The sequence below is a fragment of the Tupaia chinensis genome, unplaced genomic scaffold, assembly GCF_000334495.1.
Source record: "Tupaia chinensis unplaced genomic scaffold, TupChi_1.0 Scaffold139457_1, whole genome shotgun sequence".
Taxonomy (NCBI): domain Eukaryota; kingdom Metazoa; phylum Chordata; class Mammalia; order Scandentia; family Tupaiidae; genus Tupaia; species Tupaia belangeri.
The window spans coordinates 2,527,441-2,542,680 of NW_006199342.1; the positions used below are offsets into that span (position 1 = coordinate 2,527,441).

General features: G+C 38.1%; 1 protein-coding gene across 1 annotated transcript in view; it reads right to left on the minus strand.

Annotated features, from left to right (window-relative positions):
• EPM2A (EPM2A glucan phosphatase, laforin) overlaps window positions 1–15,240 on the minus strand; it is an 82,777-nt gene that overhangs the window by 12,886 nt on the left and 54,651 nt on the right. Inside the window, exon 2 of the mRNA XM_027765694.1 lies at window positions 1,189–1,430. Coding sequence (XP_027621495.1) covers window positions 1,189–1,430 — 242 coding nt within the window. The remainder of the gene's footprint in view (window positions 1–1,188; window positions 1,431–15,240) is intronic.

Consider the following 15,240-nt stretch of genomic DNA (forward strand, 5'->3'; position numbering starts at 1 on the left):
CCTGGCAGCACCCACACCACACCATGGTTTCCTTTACAAAAACATGCTCAGTGAGTACGCGTGCAAGAAATGAACACTTACTGTTTCCACCCTGTCCTGAGCTGCATTTTCTCCTACTATATTGCAGTAACCTCCTCAGTGGCCTTCCAGACCTACCTCCACTTCATTTGCGCTCTGCAATCAAAGAGCACTTTGGGAGGAAAAAATTGTATCTAACATTTCCCCACTTCCTAACCTTTTAGACTGCTTCTCACTGCCTTTGAATAGTCTTAAGTCCTTATTTTGGCTCAAATCCTGCAAGACCCTCACTGCTCATTCTCTGACCTGCAGCACATTGTCTGTTCCATTTCTGCAACACTCCCTGCTCTCTCCTGCCACAGGGAGTCTTCTAAGCTGCTCCCTCTGCCTGATACCCTCGCCCTCACCTCACCTTTCCCATTCCACCCTTGAAATCTTAGCTCAAGCATTCCCACACAAGAAAACTTTCCCTGACCCCCTTTGCCTGTACATGATCTCATAACAAAATCTACATATCTTTATAACACAAAAAAAGCATAGTTTATCATTTCTACTCCTTATCATTTGATTAATGTGAGCTTTCCATTTAGGATATAAGCCCCATGGGGACAGAAGTTGTTTCTGTCTGTCTTTATTGTACTGTTCCCAGTCACCAGCATAATGCCACATATACAGTCAATGCACAATTGACACATAGTTAATCAATAAACAAATTGTAGAAGGCACATGAAACAAATTAGCCAATGGGACAACACATAAGTATTAAATACTAAATCTAAACTTTTATATTTATTTCATTTTTTAAAGGTTTTTTGCCATAGAGTGACATGCACTCACCAGAGAGAAACAGTGAAAGGGAAAGTGAGAAATCGCTCCCCAGAGGGAATGACCAAGTTGCAATCCCCTTTCCTCCAATCTTCCCCTGGGATTTTGGGCACACAAGCACACTCACCTTGTGTGATTTTCAAGCTGCCAGGTCCAGGACTCAAGGTCGGCTATGTGGGAGTCCAGAGCTTTGGCCACCATCCACCTGCTGGCCCATATTTATTCCATTTCTACCATTCCTATTTCTATCATCTAATTATGGAGGGAGAAAGATGGACAAACAGACAGCAAGGGCTTCTCTGAAACACATCACAAGTGACCAGAATAATTTATCTGATACTTAACCTTCTGTGCTCATATCTGGTGTTGGCATCCAGATGTAGACCAAGCCTTCTTCTTTATACAGCTTAATCATAGTGTCTGGAGACATGGGTTCTGGGTAGCGATTACAACCTGAGGAATTCTGTACGATATCCCATTCGGTCTGGAAATTCATTACGGCCGTAATCCCCAATTCATGCTTCAGTTTGATGGTTACATGTTCCACTTGACGAGGACAGCTACCCAGCCAGATATTTGGTAGAATTCTAATGAGAACACAGGGAGTCAACTATTACTACTGTTGCTTTGAGCTGAGGTCTGAAGAGCTGCATAAAACATGTAACATAAAAATGCAATTAACCTTCAAATTGGGCAGAGAAAAAGCAGGATTTTTAAGATGGAAAGAACTAATAGTATTAATTTTTTTGAGAGGTTTTTGCTATAGGGTGCGTGTGCTCGCCAGGAAGACAGAGAGAGACAGAGAGACAGAATGCGAGAAATCACCCTCCAGGGGGGATGGCCACACCACAATCCCTTCTCCTCCATTCTCCTCTTGGGATCTTGGGCATGCATGCACACACATTTGGCGTGAGTTTAAGTCACCGGGTCCGAGACCCAGACCATGGCTGACTACGTGGGAGTCCAGCAACATAGCCATTATGCCAACTGCTGGTCCCAGTATTAATTTTAAAAAAATAATAATAAAAGTACTGTTGCTCTTTTGGGGGAAAATAATTCTATTAACTGAAAATGGGCATTAGAAAACCAAGTTTAGTCATATATTAAAACAAATCCACCAAGTTTTTGATTTGGTTTGGTTTGGTTTTTCAATGACAGAGGGTGGATGCCCACACAAAAGAGCAAGCAAGCACCTCCTACAATGGGCCCGTCATGCCACAGTCCTTTTTCCTCTATTTGTCCATCTCATCACCCTGGACATGCATGTGCATGCCTAGTGTGTTGCCACCAGGGCTGGAATTCAGACGTCAGTAGGCCATGTGGAATGCAGCCTCCTCTGCACAGCACTTAATGGCGTGCTGCAGAGCAGGCCTGTGTTCTTATGAATGCATTTGTGGGGCAACGTGATGAAATCCATCAACACGTTTCAAATACTAACAAATCAAGAGTGAAAACTCCTATGTTCACATAATAAACTCTGGAAAACATTTGCTACAATACAACAATCATTCCTATTTAAAACTCAGATGTCAAAATTTCAAATGGTAGGACTTTTAAACATGCAAAAGTCCAGAAACTAACAAACAGCAAACTTCTTAAAAATGAAATAAAAATCAAGGTTAAAAATCTCCATTAGTACCCAACATTGTTCTGTTTTATCTAATGCTACAAAGTAAGAAAAAGACACAGCAATAAAACTCATTTTAAAAAAAGAAGAAAAAGAAGAAGAAGAAGAAAAGAAAAAGAAAAAGAGAAAAGGATACCATTATTTTTTCAGATATGCTTCTATTCCTAAAACCCCCAGGGCTGGGCCAGGCCCCACCCTCAGTTTCTGATTCAGTAGGTGTGAGCTGAGAATTCAGGAATTCAGATTCCTGACAAGTGCCCTAGTGATACTGACTTTGCAGACAAACCTTGAGCACCCTTCCCTGAGAGATTCCACTACAAAAGCTATGCAAGTATCAAAGGTATTAAGATGAAGATATCTGGATGAGGGAAAATACACAAAAGCAAATAGCTTTTCCTTTGTACTAGTAATAACCAGGTGAAAATGGAATGGGGAAAAATATATTGAAAAATAATAATTGAATCATAAAACATCTAGGAACACATTTAACCAGAAAGAACTATGAAAATTTATTGGATTACATTAAAAGCAACAACAAAGAGACATACCATACTCTTTATCTGGAATACTTAAGCTCAAAAAAACTGGGTTCAAATGCCAGTTTTAGAATAATATTTTCAGCAGCATTTGGGAATCATTACTTGACATTAAGCGCAGTTATTTCTCATCTCCAAGCCTTTGGTGTGCTCACCCCTAAAATGGATCTAAAAACTAGTTCATAGAAAAATACAGAGGGGAAATCAGGATAACTGAGCTTATGAAATAAGAAATCAGAATCCCAAATCAAAGTCAGTATACAGAATCACATTATATTGTTACAAGAAATGCTTTTCTGTCATTTTGTTTAGTCCTACTCATCAAATGTTTCTAAAATAACAGAGAACTGCAGGCAACTCAGAGCAAGTTGAGATAAACAGGCCCAAATTGGTTCCTGATCATACATATTCCCCACATTAAGTTTCTGCTGGAAACAAGCCCTTAAAATACACACCCATGCAGTCTCACACCCATACAAATGCTAGTGTCTGTATCAGAGAGTTCCAGCTTTCGATAATATAACGGGTCCTCCAATAAATGGCAGGAATCAGAGTCCATACTTAAATAAGTATAAACCAATTTCCAGTTTTTTAAGCAAGATGTTCTAAATCTGAGATAGATAACTTAATTCTGAAAATGTGCACTAAATCAAAGGATAGAGAATTAAAGTTGTAAATTTTATGGAATCATTATACAGGTTGAAGAACAGAGACTAGGCTTGTTGGAAACACACAGATCTATGGATTCCACTTAATCAAGCAGTTCAAGTGCCCTTTATATGCATCCCATTCTAGTCTGTTCTCAGACGTAGGTGATATATTTCTAGTTATATGATAAACTAGAAGTAATGAGATGCATGATGTAATTTCTAAACAGTAATTAAACTTTTATGCATTCATTCAAAAGGAAATTGACATTATTCAAAATCCATTTTTACTTGTCTGTTTTAATCTTCTTTGGGTGTCAATGACATTTTAAACACTTTTTAGTATCAGGATTTTTAAGGTGATAAAAAAGCTCACTGAAATATAGGATTTAGAGACTAAAAATCTTCTCCCTAAAGGTAGTTTTAATGAAGACATACCAAAATTCAAAGATATAATACTGGAATAAATGATATAGCTTACAATTATATTGTAACTACATTGTAAAACTTTCAGAGAATTATTTTACGACAAAATCACTGTTGATCGTGAGTTTTATCAGATGTCTGGCAGCTTCACTACAGATTATTTGAGCAGGTCAAAGAGAAAGCACCATTCCAAAGGGGCCCCAACACTCAGTCAACCTAGAGCGGAGGCTCCCAAAAGGCTCTTTGTACTCAAGTCATACAAGTTACTTTGATAAAAACATCTATTACCAGGATCTGCCCCTATAGATAGTTTTAAAGGGACCCCGGAATGAGACCTTTGATTTTATAGATTATCTGTCTTTTGGTTTATGTTTTTATAGAAATTTACCGAATGACACATGCAAGCAGATTCCAGAACTACTAACTAGCCTAACAGGCCCTAGTATGCATGTAAGAAAAGTTTAGTATATAGATCTCCGTACTACTTTTTATTTGTTGCTTATTTACCTTATTGCCAAAGGGTATGTACACTTGCCAGAGAGAGAAAGAGACAGAGACAGAGGGAGAGAGAGAAAGCATCCCCTGTAAGCCACAATCATACTGAATCCCATCCCCTCCATCTCTCCATCCCATTGGAATTCGGGGCACATACACATGCGCATTCCCAGTGTGTTTTTCACTCCACCAGGATCAGAATTCAAACCATGGTGGGCCATGTAAGATCTGGCTCCCTTAACCACTCAGCCAGGCCAGCTCCCAGTACCTCTTAATAGAAGTATTTAATTAGGAGATGAAAGGATAGGGACAGCAAGTCCCCTAAGTACAGCCTACATATGTACATATAGAGTTAATCCCTTCTTTCCTCCAAAAGTAGTTTTAAGACTGTAAATGATTCCCATGCCATGAGAAATGGGGAACTACTTGATATGAGAGAGTAGTTGTATGAGTGTGTGTCCATGCATAATATCTCTAGAAAGCCCAAATTAAACCTGCTTTTGAGTCATGACAGATATTTCATGTAGGTACCATGCATTAAGAATTTTGTAGGGAGAAAAAAAAACGTATCAACCTAGAGTTTATTTATTTCTGCTGTGATTCAACCAGACTCAATTTAAATAAAATCCATCCTAGCAATACTACAATTTAGGGGAAAGAAATGGATGGTTGACATTCCAGAACCTTACTTTTTTCAACTGCAAATCAAAATCAATTTAATTCATTTGAGGGGATCTGGATTTGTGGTTCGGGTAATCTCACCACAATTACTACACAGCCTGCATCAGCCATCAGGCAGGCTGTGGTACAACAGCTACTGAAGCCTCTGAATCAGAGCCCCCTTGCTCCAACTCAGCTGTCAGTCAAAGGAGACCACATCAGGCAGAATGAGCTTCCAAGCTCTTTTTGGAAAAACACCTCCAGGTATTGACAAGAGGAGTAAATGTGGAAAAGACAAAACATATCAGCAATCCATTGTCTGAACTTGACGCTGGAGATTCCATAACTAATGACCATGAGAACCTGCAGAATTACTTCTTCCTACGTGTGAAAATTAGGGTTCTTCTGTAAGTTGAATAATTGTGCTGCATTTACCTTATTTAAATGGGAAATTAAAATGTGATCCAGCTTTTACATAATGGTTAAAAAGACAAAAAAAAATTAAGTCTATCAGTTCTCCAGTTTAGATTTCATTAGTGGAAAAGCAGAGAAACATTAAAATCAAACTTTAGTAAGCTCAGAACTTCATTAGCACATTGAGCTCCCGCTAATGAAAACATGTCCTCTAGCGTCAAGTGTTAAGTTATTAATGTCAAACTTCTACCCCAAAAGGATGCTTATACCAGGCTTCAGCTAAGGCTGAATAACTTCTCAAAGACAAATTGCAATTTAGAAAGTGATACTAATTAAGTTCTTTATTAAAACATAGTTTTATTATCATTTGCTTGTGGGACAGACGATAGTGCATGTAAAATCTTTCAGTTTTTGAGGTATGCTATATAGTTTATGGCCATAAGAAGCAAATATTTTTGACATATGTTCTTTTGTATACTTTAACATGCCATATCATTAAATTAGTTACATATGTCTGTCATGGTTGAACTGTGTCCATCAAAAACGTCTATGTTGAATTCCTAACCCGTAGTAACAGAGCATGTGGACCATATGTGGAAACAGTCTCTACAGAAGTAATCCAGTTAAAGTGAGGTCATTAGAGTAGACACTACTAATCCAGTATGATTGGTGTCCTTATAAGAAACGGAGAGCAAGCCTGTGGCCTGGTAGTTAAGTCAGCCAGATCCCACATAGCTGACAGTGCAGTTCAAGTCCTTGATCCAGAGTCTCAAGAACCATGCTGGTCACATGTGTGTGCATGTCCAAAATCCTAAAAGGAAGGAGAGATGAAGGAGAAGGGATTATGACATGACCATTTCCCACAGGGAGTGTTTTCTCATTTTTCCTCTCTCTCTTCCTCCCCAGTGAGCACATGTGCCCACTGGCAAAAAATTTTTTAAAGAAATGAATAAATAAAGAAAGAAATACTCAACAGAAAAAAAATGTGAAGTTCTGTATTGAATATGATGTATATGGTGATATCCTTGACTTTAGTATCATGTACTTTGTGCATATTTTGAAAAAAACAAATTGTGTGCTAGAGAAATGTATGATGATGGACTCTAAACTTAAAAAAATAATAATAAATTAAAAAGAGGGCAAAAGGGAAAGGAAATCTGGACACAGACAGAGGGAAGACAATGTAAGGATACAGGGAGAAGATGGTCATCTACAAGAAAGGAGAACAGTCTTGAACAAAGGCTTCCTTCCTCACCTTCAGAAGAAACCAAACCTATGGACATCTTTTTCTTGGACTTTCAAACTCACAGCTGTGAAACAATAAATTTTCACTGTATAAAGCACCCCCCCCCATTGTGTGGCATGTTTCCAAGCAGCCCCAGCAAATTAATAAAGGTCTAAACATTCAAGCTTATTTACAAAATGTATCCATTCAATCATTCATACTTTGCAAATATCTATACATAGGTATACATAAAACATTTTAATAGATACTGTTCATCATTCATCTTGATGTTTGGAATTCTCCAAATAAAACTAGCTTTGAAGTGTGGTGAACACATTGTTCTCTTATACACAATACTATGAATACTTCTTTCGTGTACATCCTTCTTTCTATCACTTGAGTACTTTCTACTTTGGCAGAAGAGATTACCAGACTCTTAACTGGACTATTTCAGCTTCTTCCTAGATCTATTGACTCAGTTCTAAAGTTCTGAGCCACCTAATCTGAATAAACATAGTACAGTCTCGGGCCACGGGAAAGAATGGATCTCAATATAGACTTGACTGAAATGTGTCAGATCACCTCCTCTCCAGGTCACAACTTCTTAGGACAGATCAAGAGAGTCTGACCTTCCTGTTTTTGTGCATTCGTTGCCCCGAAATTTGGTTTAGATACCATACTGAGAGATTATAGTGCTAAATAAGGCAGCTAGTACACTTCATTTCCTTAACGTCAATCAGAGGAGAACACAAAGATAGAAGCAGATAACTGGGATAGAGCTTCGATTGGTGCCTTGATATAGACTTAAACAAAATGTCCCATTAAAGTACTCTCTTGGCATATTAATGTTGTTCCTAATACTGAGCATTCCTTGAAAGAGTAAAGCATCATATTTAAAACTTTTTCACATAATGCACTTGAAAAGATTTGTTTAAACTTAATCACTTGTATAATGAAGAGCAAGGAAGTAATAAAAAATTAAACATGTGAATTTTAAAATTTATTTTAAAGTCATTCTATTTAACAAATATGTAAGGATGACTGGTTTTTGTCAGTCACTCAGTGATCAATGATGAGCAAGACAGTCAAGGCCTTGATTTGGGCATATCTTCCTTATGATGGGCAATAATAAATACACAAAATGTATAAAATTCAGAGAATCAATTTGTAATGTGATTTTCAGGACATAAACAGGAAATTTACATGGAAAATTACAGAAGAGCTAGACCAGGTAAGACAGCAAGGTCTTCCCTGAAAAAGATACACTGAAATTGAGACCTGAAATGGAAAATGAGTTGGACACACAAAGTCTTTATGCTTTGAAAGAGACAGGTACAATATATTTTAGGATCTGAAAGAAACCTAGACACCTAGAATAAAAAGAACAAGGAGGAATGCAGGATGAGATGGATTTAAAAAATAAAATCCTGAGGTGCTCTTTATTTGTGACAGAGCACATGTCTGCAAGAGAGAGAAAGACAGAGATAAGCACCCTCTACAGCATCTGGTCTGCCACAGTCCACTTCCTCCAGTCCTCCAACCAGTGTGTTTCAGTCTAACTAGGTTGGGGATTAAAACCCTGGTTGCCATGTGGGATTCAGCTTCTCCCAAGCAGCACATTACCAATGTGCCACAGAGCCAGCCAGCCCAGCAGTGCCTTTTTGACATGCTAAGGAACTTGTATAATAACACAAAAAGAAGCTACCTGGTGGCATGGTAGTTGAAACGGTTGGATGCCACATGACCAACTGCATGGTTTGGGTCCTGGATACAGCAGCCTGAAAAATCACACCAGGCACATGTGCCCAAAATCTCAAGAGGAGAATGGAGAAAGGACTGCAGCATGGCCATCCCCCCACTTTCACCTCTGAAAGGGTGATTTCTCACTTTCCCTCTCTCTGCCTCTCGCTTTCTCCCTCCTCTCTGGTGAGGCATGCACCCTGTGGCAAAATAAATAAATAAATAAATAAATAAATAAATAAATAAATAAATAAATAAAAAGAGAGATGGAGAAGGAGCAGGGATTGCATCATGACTATTCCCCCAGGGGTGTTTTCTCACTTTCCCTCTCTCTCTTTCTATCTCCAGTGAGCATATGCACTCTATGGCAAAACTTAAAAAATAATAATTATATAAAAGTAATAATAAACCAATGAAGAATTCTTCAGTAGAGGTGTTACATGACTTAGAGTTTTTAAAAGGTGACTCTGACCGTTACATGGAAAAAGGATTGGACAGGAAGTACAGCAGATAACTACAGAGGAAGATGGAAGTCCTTAGAGACAGAGACAGCTCAGGAGAACCTGTGGTACAGATAGAGAGAAATGAAAAAATTCAAGATGGATTTTAGCAGTAGAACCAATGAACTTGCACGTTAATTGGATGAATGGTTGAGGGAAAGGGAAAATTCAAAAATCACTCCAAGTTTACTAATGTGATATCATGATCTACATTTTTTTTGCCAGATCTACCCTCAGTGAAACCAGTATCTACAAGTCTCTTTACCATATATTTTACAAGATTCAGACTTAGCCAACATTTTATTTAGTAGGCATCAAGCTAATGGCATCCATGTGCCCCAAAGTTTGATGATCTCAAGCTATTTAAACTTCCCTTCATTTTCCCTTGAATCTTTATTTCTACTATGAAAATGTCAATAAGGCAGAGTTTTACTGATATAAAAGCTTTTTACCCAGGATGTGTAGCCCATCAATTAAATTTAACTCATATTGAATAGAAGTATCCACTGCAGAGTAGTACACAAAGAAACCAATTTACTTATTTAAGCAAGTCATTAAAGTGATATTTTAGAAATTTATTCTTTGGACATGTGAGTGTTTATTTCCACTCTAGAACAAAAACGAATTTAGAAAACAAGACAGTTGGAAAGTAAAGAAAAATCATGATTTTATTCTCTTTTAAAAATGTTAGTGTCTTGGGAACCAGCAGTTAGCATAATGGCTATGTCGCTGGACTCCCACGTAGGCGACCGCGATTCGAGTCTCGGACCCGGTAGCTTAAATCTCACGCCGGGCACGTGTGCGTGCGTGCCCAAGATCCTGAGAGGAGAATAGAGGAGAAGGGATTGCGGCGTGACCATCCCCCCTGGGGGGTGATTTCTCGCTTTCTGTCTCTATGTCTCTCTGTCTGTCTGGTGAGCGCACGCGCCCTATAGCGAAAACCTCTCGAAAAAAAAAAAAAAAAGTAAAAAAAAAAAAAAAGTTAGTGTCTTCTGCATAGCCAAGTAATTGCTTGATTTATTGAAATATGAAAAATATATTGTATAAAAAGGGATGCTTGGGACCAGCAGATGGCGTAATGGTTATATCGCTGGACTCCCATGTAGTCGACCGTGGTTCAAGTACCGGACCCAGTACCCTAAACTCATGCCAGGTGCATGTCCGTATGTGTCTAAAAATCCAAAGAGAAAGAGAAGGGATTGAGGTGTGGCAATCCCCTGTGGGGGATGATTTCTCACTTTCTGTCTGTTTCTCCAGTGAGTACATATACCCTACAGCAAAAATTTCTCTTAAAAAAAAAAGGGAGGGGGAGATTCTTTTAAGGTGCTTTTATTATAATTTTCTGGGCAAAAAAAAAAAAAAAAAAGAAGTTTGGAATTGCTGAATGATTATTATTCATCTAGACCAACGTTTCTCAAATGATACACAAATGAATCATTTGGGATCATGTTCAGGTACAGACACTAATTCAGTAACCTGAGTTGGAGCCTGAGAGTCTGTATTTTCACAAGATCCCATGTAATTCCAATGCTGCTAGCACTTGGGCCACACTTGAGTAGCAACAAGTATTCTAATAATTTAATCTAAGTACTATCATTACACTATTATACATCATAATAGTGAAATACAACTTCTAACTCAGGTAAACTGGGAAGTAAACTAAATAAGATCCTCCAGCTGAGGAAACAAAGACAAGCATTTTTTCTCTATTGTCGATGCTAATATTAGAAGCCTTATATTAACTATGCAGAGGCTCATTATTCTAAAAATCATTCTACCAATTACATAAAATGTGAAAATCTCTTTAACCCTCTTTCTCGACGTCCCAGTGTAGAATTTGTGGGAAGGCAAATGGCTGTGTTCACATAATGACCTTCCTTGGTTCCGAAACCCTCTTTTCTCTTTATTTATGGTGCTTGTTGGCCTGTTGGTAGGAACCTAGAGTTCTTTTCTGTGTTTAATTTTTTAGTGCAGCTTAAGATTTATATTTATATTTATATTCATATTCATATGTATATTTATATTTATTAGGTCATCCAGAAAGTCATGGCATATTTCTCTGTTTTTCTATGCAAAAATGTATCATGACTTTCCTGACAACCCAATATATACCCGCAATTTGGAAAATACACATATGACCTAAAATTTATCGGGCACCAAAGAATTTAAGTGGTTGGAAACTCAGACACAATTAGCAATGCTGCAGTCAGGGAGGTTAGAAATTAGATAAGGCTTCAAAAAGACTAATATTAAATACTCCCTTCTCCTCTAAGATGTGAGTAGTTAGGATAGAAGAGACAGAAGAGAAGTGAATACTTAATACTGGGACCTACAAAATCTCTAGAAAGTTTTGCTCCTTTCACTCAGCCGAGAGTGAAAGAACACAGAATATACTTTGTGACATCCAGACAGAAGTGATAGTCACTAAACTCTCTTCAGGATGTGCAAATTAAAAAGGCTTCTGTCTTCTTGAAGTTATCCAAGGTTCCTGGGAATCCGTAGATAAGGGGAAAAAAGGTAAGATGTCAGTGATACTTGATCTATCTATTATTTTATTTTTTTAATTTATATTAATCATCTTTACTGTGTACATGGTTTTTCCCAGCATGAATGTGGTGCATATTAGTCAAGTCAAAGACAATACCATATACATTATCATCACAGATAACTTCTCATTTTTGTGTCTATTAAATGTTTTGTTTTTCCCTGATCCCCTCCCTTAAACCCCCTATTAACCCACCTCCATCTGTTCTGTCTCTACTATCTACAGTTGGCCTTCCTGCAGAATTTCAGTTTCTGCTCTAGAGTGCAGACATTTGGTGTCCATTAGGAGAGAAAATACAATGCCTGTCTTTCATAGCCTGATTTACTTCACTTAGCATTAAATCTTCCATATTCATTCATTGTATATCAAATGTCAGAGTGTCATTGTTTTTATGGCTAAGAAATTGATAGTCAGAATATATAGGGAACTCAAGCAGCTCTCCCACAAAAAAATAATCAATACAATTTAAAGATGAGCACATGAGCTGAACAGACAATTCTCCCAAGGAAGACTTAGAAACAGCCAAGAAGCATATGAAAAAAATGTTCAATGTCTCATATAAGGGAATTGGAAATCAAAACTACAATGAGATACTACTCAACCCCAATCAGAATGGCTAAGATTTAAAGAATAAAGCATGATAAATGCTAGCAAAACTGGGGTGAAAAGGAAACCCTCCTACTCTCTTAGTGGAAATGTAAATTAGTAGAGCCACTGTGGAGAACAATACAGAGGTTCCTCAGAAACCTACAAATAGAACTACCATATGACTCAACAATTCCATTCTTAGGTATCTAATCCAGAAGATAAGAAAACACTCAGTCAGAAAAACACTTGCACATCTATGTTTTTTGTATTCTTAACTTGGAACGGTCTTAAGTAAGTAGTCATATATGTAATCTGATATAATTAACAAGGAGAATTAAGTACTAATCATATGCAAACACTGTCATATTTAAGTTGGTTAAATCCCAAATAATTCTAATCACAATGAGAGCGTATTCAGTTATGTGGTGCTTCTATTTGAAGTCAATTCATCTTGGTAGGACCTTTGGGATAGAGTTTTATTCAAGATTATCTATCCCTGAATATATTTAGTTTCCACTCAGTGAAGTACTTAATTAGGAAAAATTTATTATAAAATTGTGTAAACTAGGGTCAGAAAGCATAGTGGTTAAGATGCTGGATCCTACATGGCCCACCACACAGTTAGAGTTTCAGACCTGGCAGCCTGAGAAACACACCATGTACATGTGTGCCCAAAATTCCAAGAGGAAAGTGAAGGGGAGGGCATTGTGACATGGTCATCCACCCTGTGAGATGATTTCTCACTTTTCCTTTCTCTGGCTAATACATGCACAATATTGAAAAGAAAAATTATAAACTAAATTCGTTTCTTCCATTGTCTGTGTAGGCCAGGTAATTATCTTCTCTGCCTTGTGTTTAGATATTTTCAAGATTTTTGAGGAAATTTATACTGTATTCACAACTAGGTTTAAGTGTAGTGATCTCATCTAAGCTATAAGAAGTTGAATCTCAATTTTTTTTTTGAGAGGGTTTTTGCTATAGGGCACGTGCGCTCGCCAGAAAGACAGAGACAGAGAAACAGAAAGCGAGAAATCACCCCCCAGGAGGGATGGCCACGCCACAATCCCTTCTCCTCCATTCTCCTCTCGGGATATTGGGCACGCATGCATATGCGCCCAGCATGAGTTTTAAGCCACCGGGTCCAGGATGCAAACTGTGGTCAGCTACATGGGAGTCCAGCGACATAGCCATTATCCTAACTGCTGGTCCCTAATCTCAAATTTTTGAAACATACCTGCTATCTAAGTCATCTGTCCCTTAAACAGTATTAACTACCCATAGGCTCCTGTTAAAATATTTAAACCAGTAACCAGAGACCAAACAACTACCAGTTTCCAATAACTGCAATTTCACAGAGACCATTTAATATACAATTTTTTTCTACTTCTGCCACCAAATATCACTAGGTGGTTGCTTGTATCCCATTGATCACTTCCATTACCCCCACATACTCCTGTGTTTTGTTTTGTTTTGTTTTGTTTTACCAAGTGTCTTAGTTCATTTTTCTGCTGCTATGACAAAATATCATAGATGGGTGTTTTATAAAGAATGGAGATTATTTTGGGCCATGGTTCTGGAGTCTGAGAAGTCCAATATCATGACACCAGCATCTGGTAACGATTCTTTATATCATGCAGAAGGCAGAAGTGAACATGCGAGAGAGAGAGCAGGAGCAGGAGAACACACATGAAAGAGCACTCATGTTTATGGCAATGTCACTCCTTCAGTAACTCACTCACTCATTTTACAATGACATTGGTCATGAGAGGTTCTACCTCCTACTATCATCACAGTGGCAATTAAATTTCAATGTAAGTTTTGGAGGGGACATTCAAACCATGATGTTTTGCTTCTAGACTCCCAAAACTCATGTCTTTCTCACATACGATATACATTTTTTCATCTGCTATAATTTTAATGTGTCCCCCCCAAAAGTTCATGTGTTGGAAACATAATCCCTAATCCAATGATATTAAGAAGTGGATCTAGGTGAGCCCTTTAAGAACTGATTATGTCATGTGGGCTCTGGCTTCTCAAATGGATTATTTAAGATTATCTGTTTCTGAGCATACTTAGCTTCTATTCAATGAGGTGCTTAACTAGCAAAAACTGGGTTAGCACAGGAATGAGCTAGTTCTCACTGGAGTGAATTAGTTATTGAAGAAATAAGTTTTTGCAAGAGTGGCTCATTATAAAAATAAGCTTGGCTTACTCTTGTATCCTCTTTTGGATGTGCTCACTTGTCCTTCCACCTTTCCAACATGGAATGATTCAGCATGAAAGACCTCATCAAATGCTGGCACATCAGCCTTGGATATTCCAGCCTCCAGAACCATGAGCTACATAAACTATTCTGCATAAATTATTCAAACTATGGCATTCTGTTACAGCAACAGAAAATGGACTAAGACACAGTTCCAACATTTCTAAAGCTCTTAACTCATTCCAGCATCAATGCAATAGTCCAGTCTCATATGAATAAGATATGGACGAGACTTAAAACATAATTTCGGGCCCGTTCCATGGTGCAGTGATAATGTGTTATCCAAGAGAGGCTGGGTCCCACAACACTGTATCAAATTTTCAGGCATGTATGCAAGTGCCCAAGATCCAAGGGCTGGAGGACTAGAGGAAGAAGATCCCAGTGTGGCCATATTCCATGGCATGTGCCCATCTCTCTCTCTTTCATTCTCACATGCATACACACATGATCTATCATAATTAACATTTTTAAATGAAATTTAAAAACATGATTCATTCTGATGCAAATGCCCTCCAGTTGTGAGCCTGTGAAATCAAAACAAGTTATCTACTTTCAAAATTTAATAGTAGTGAGCCAGCTGGTGGCATGGTGATTAAGCAGTTGGATCCCACATGGCTGACAGTGTGGTTTGAGTCCCAGACCCAGTGATTTGAAAAACATGCCAGTTGTGTGTGTGCATGTCCCAAGAGAGAATAGAGAAGAGATGGTAGTGTGGGCATCCCATGGCATGG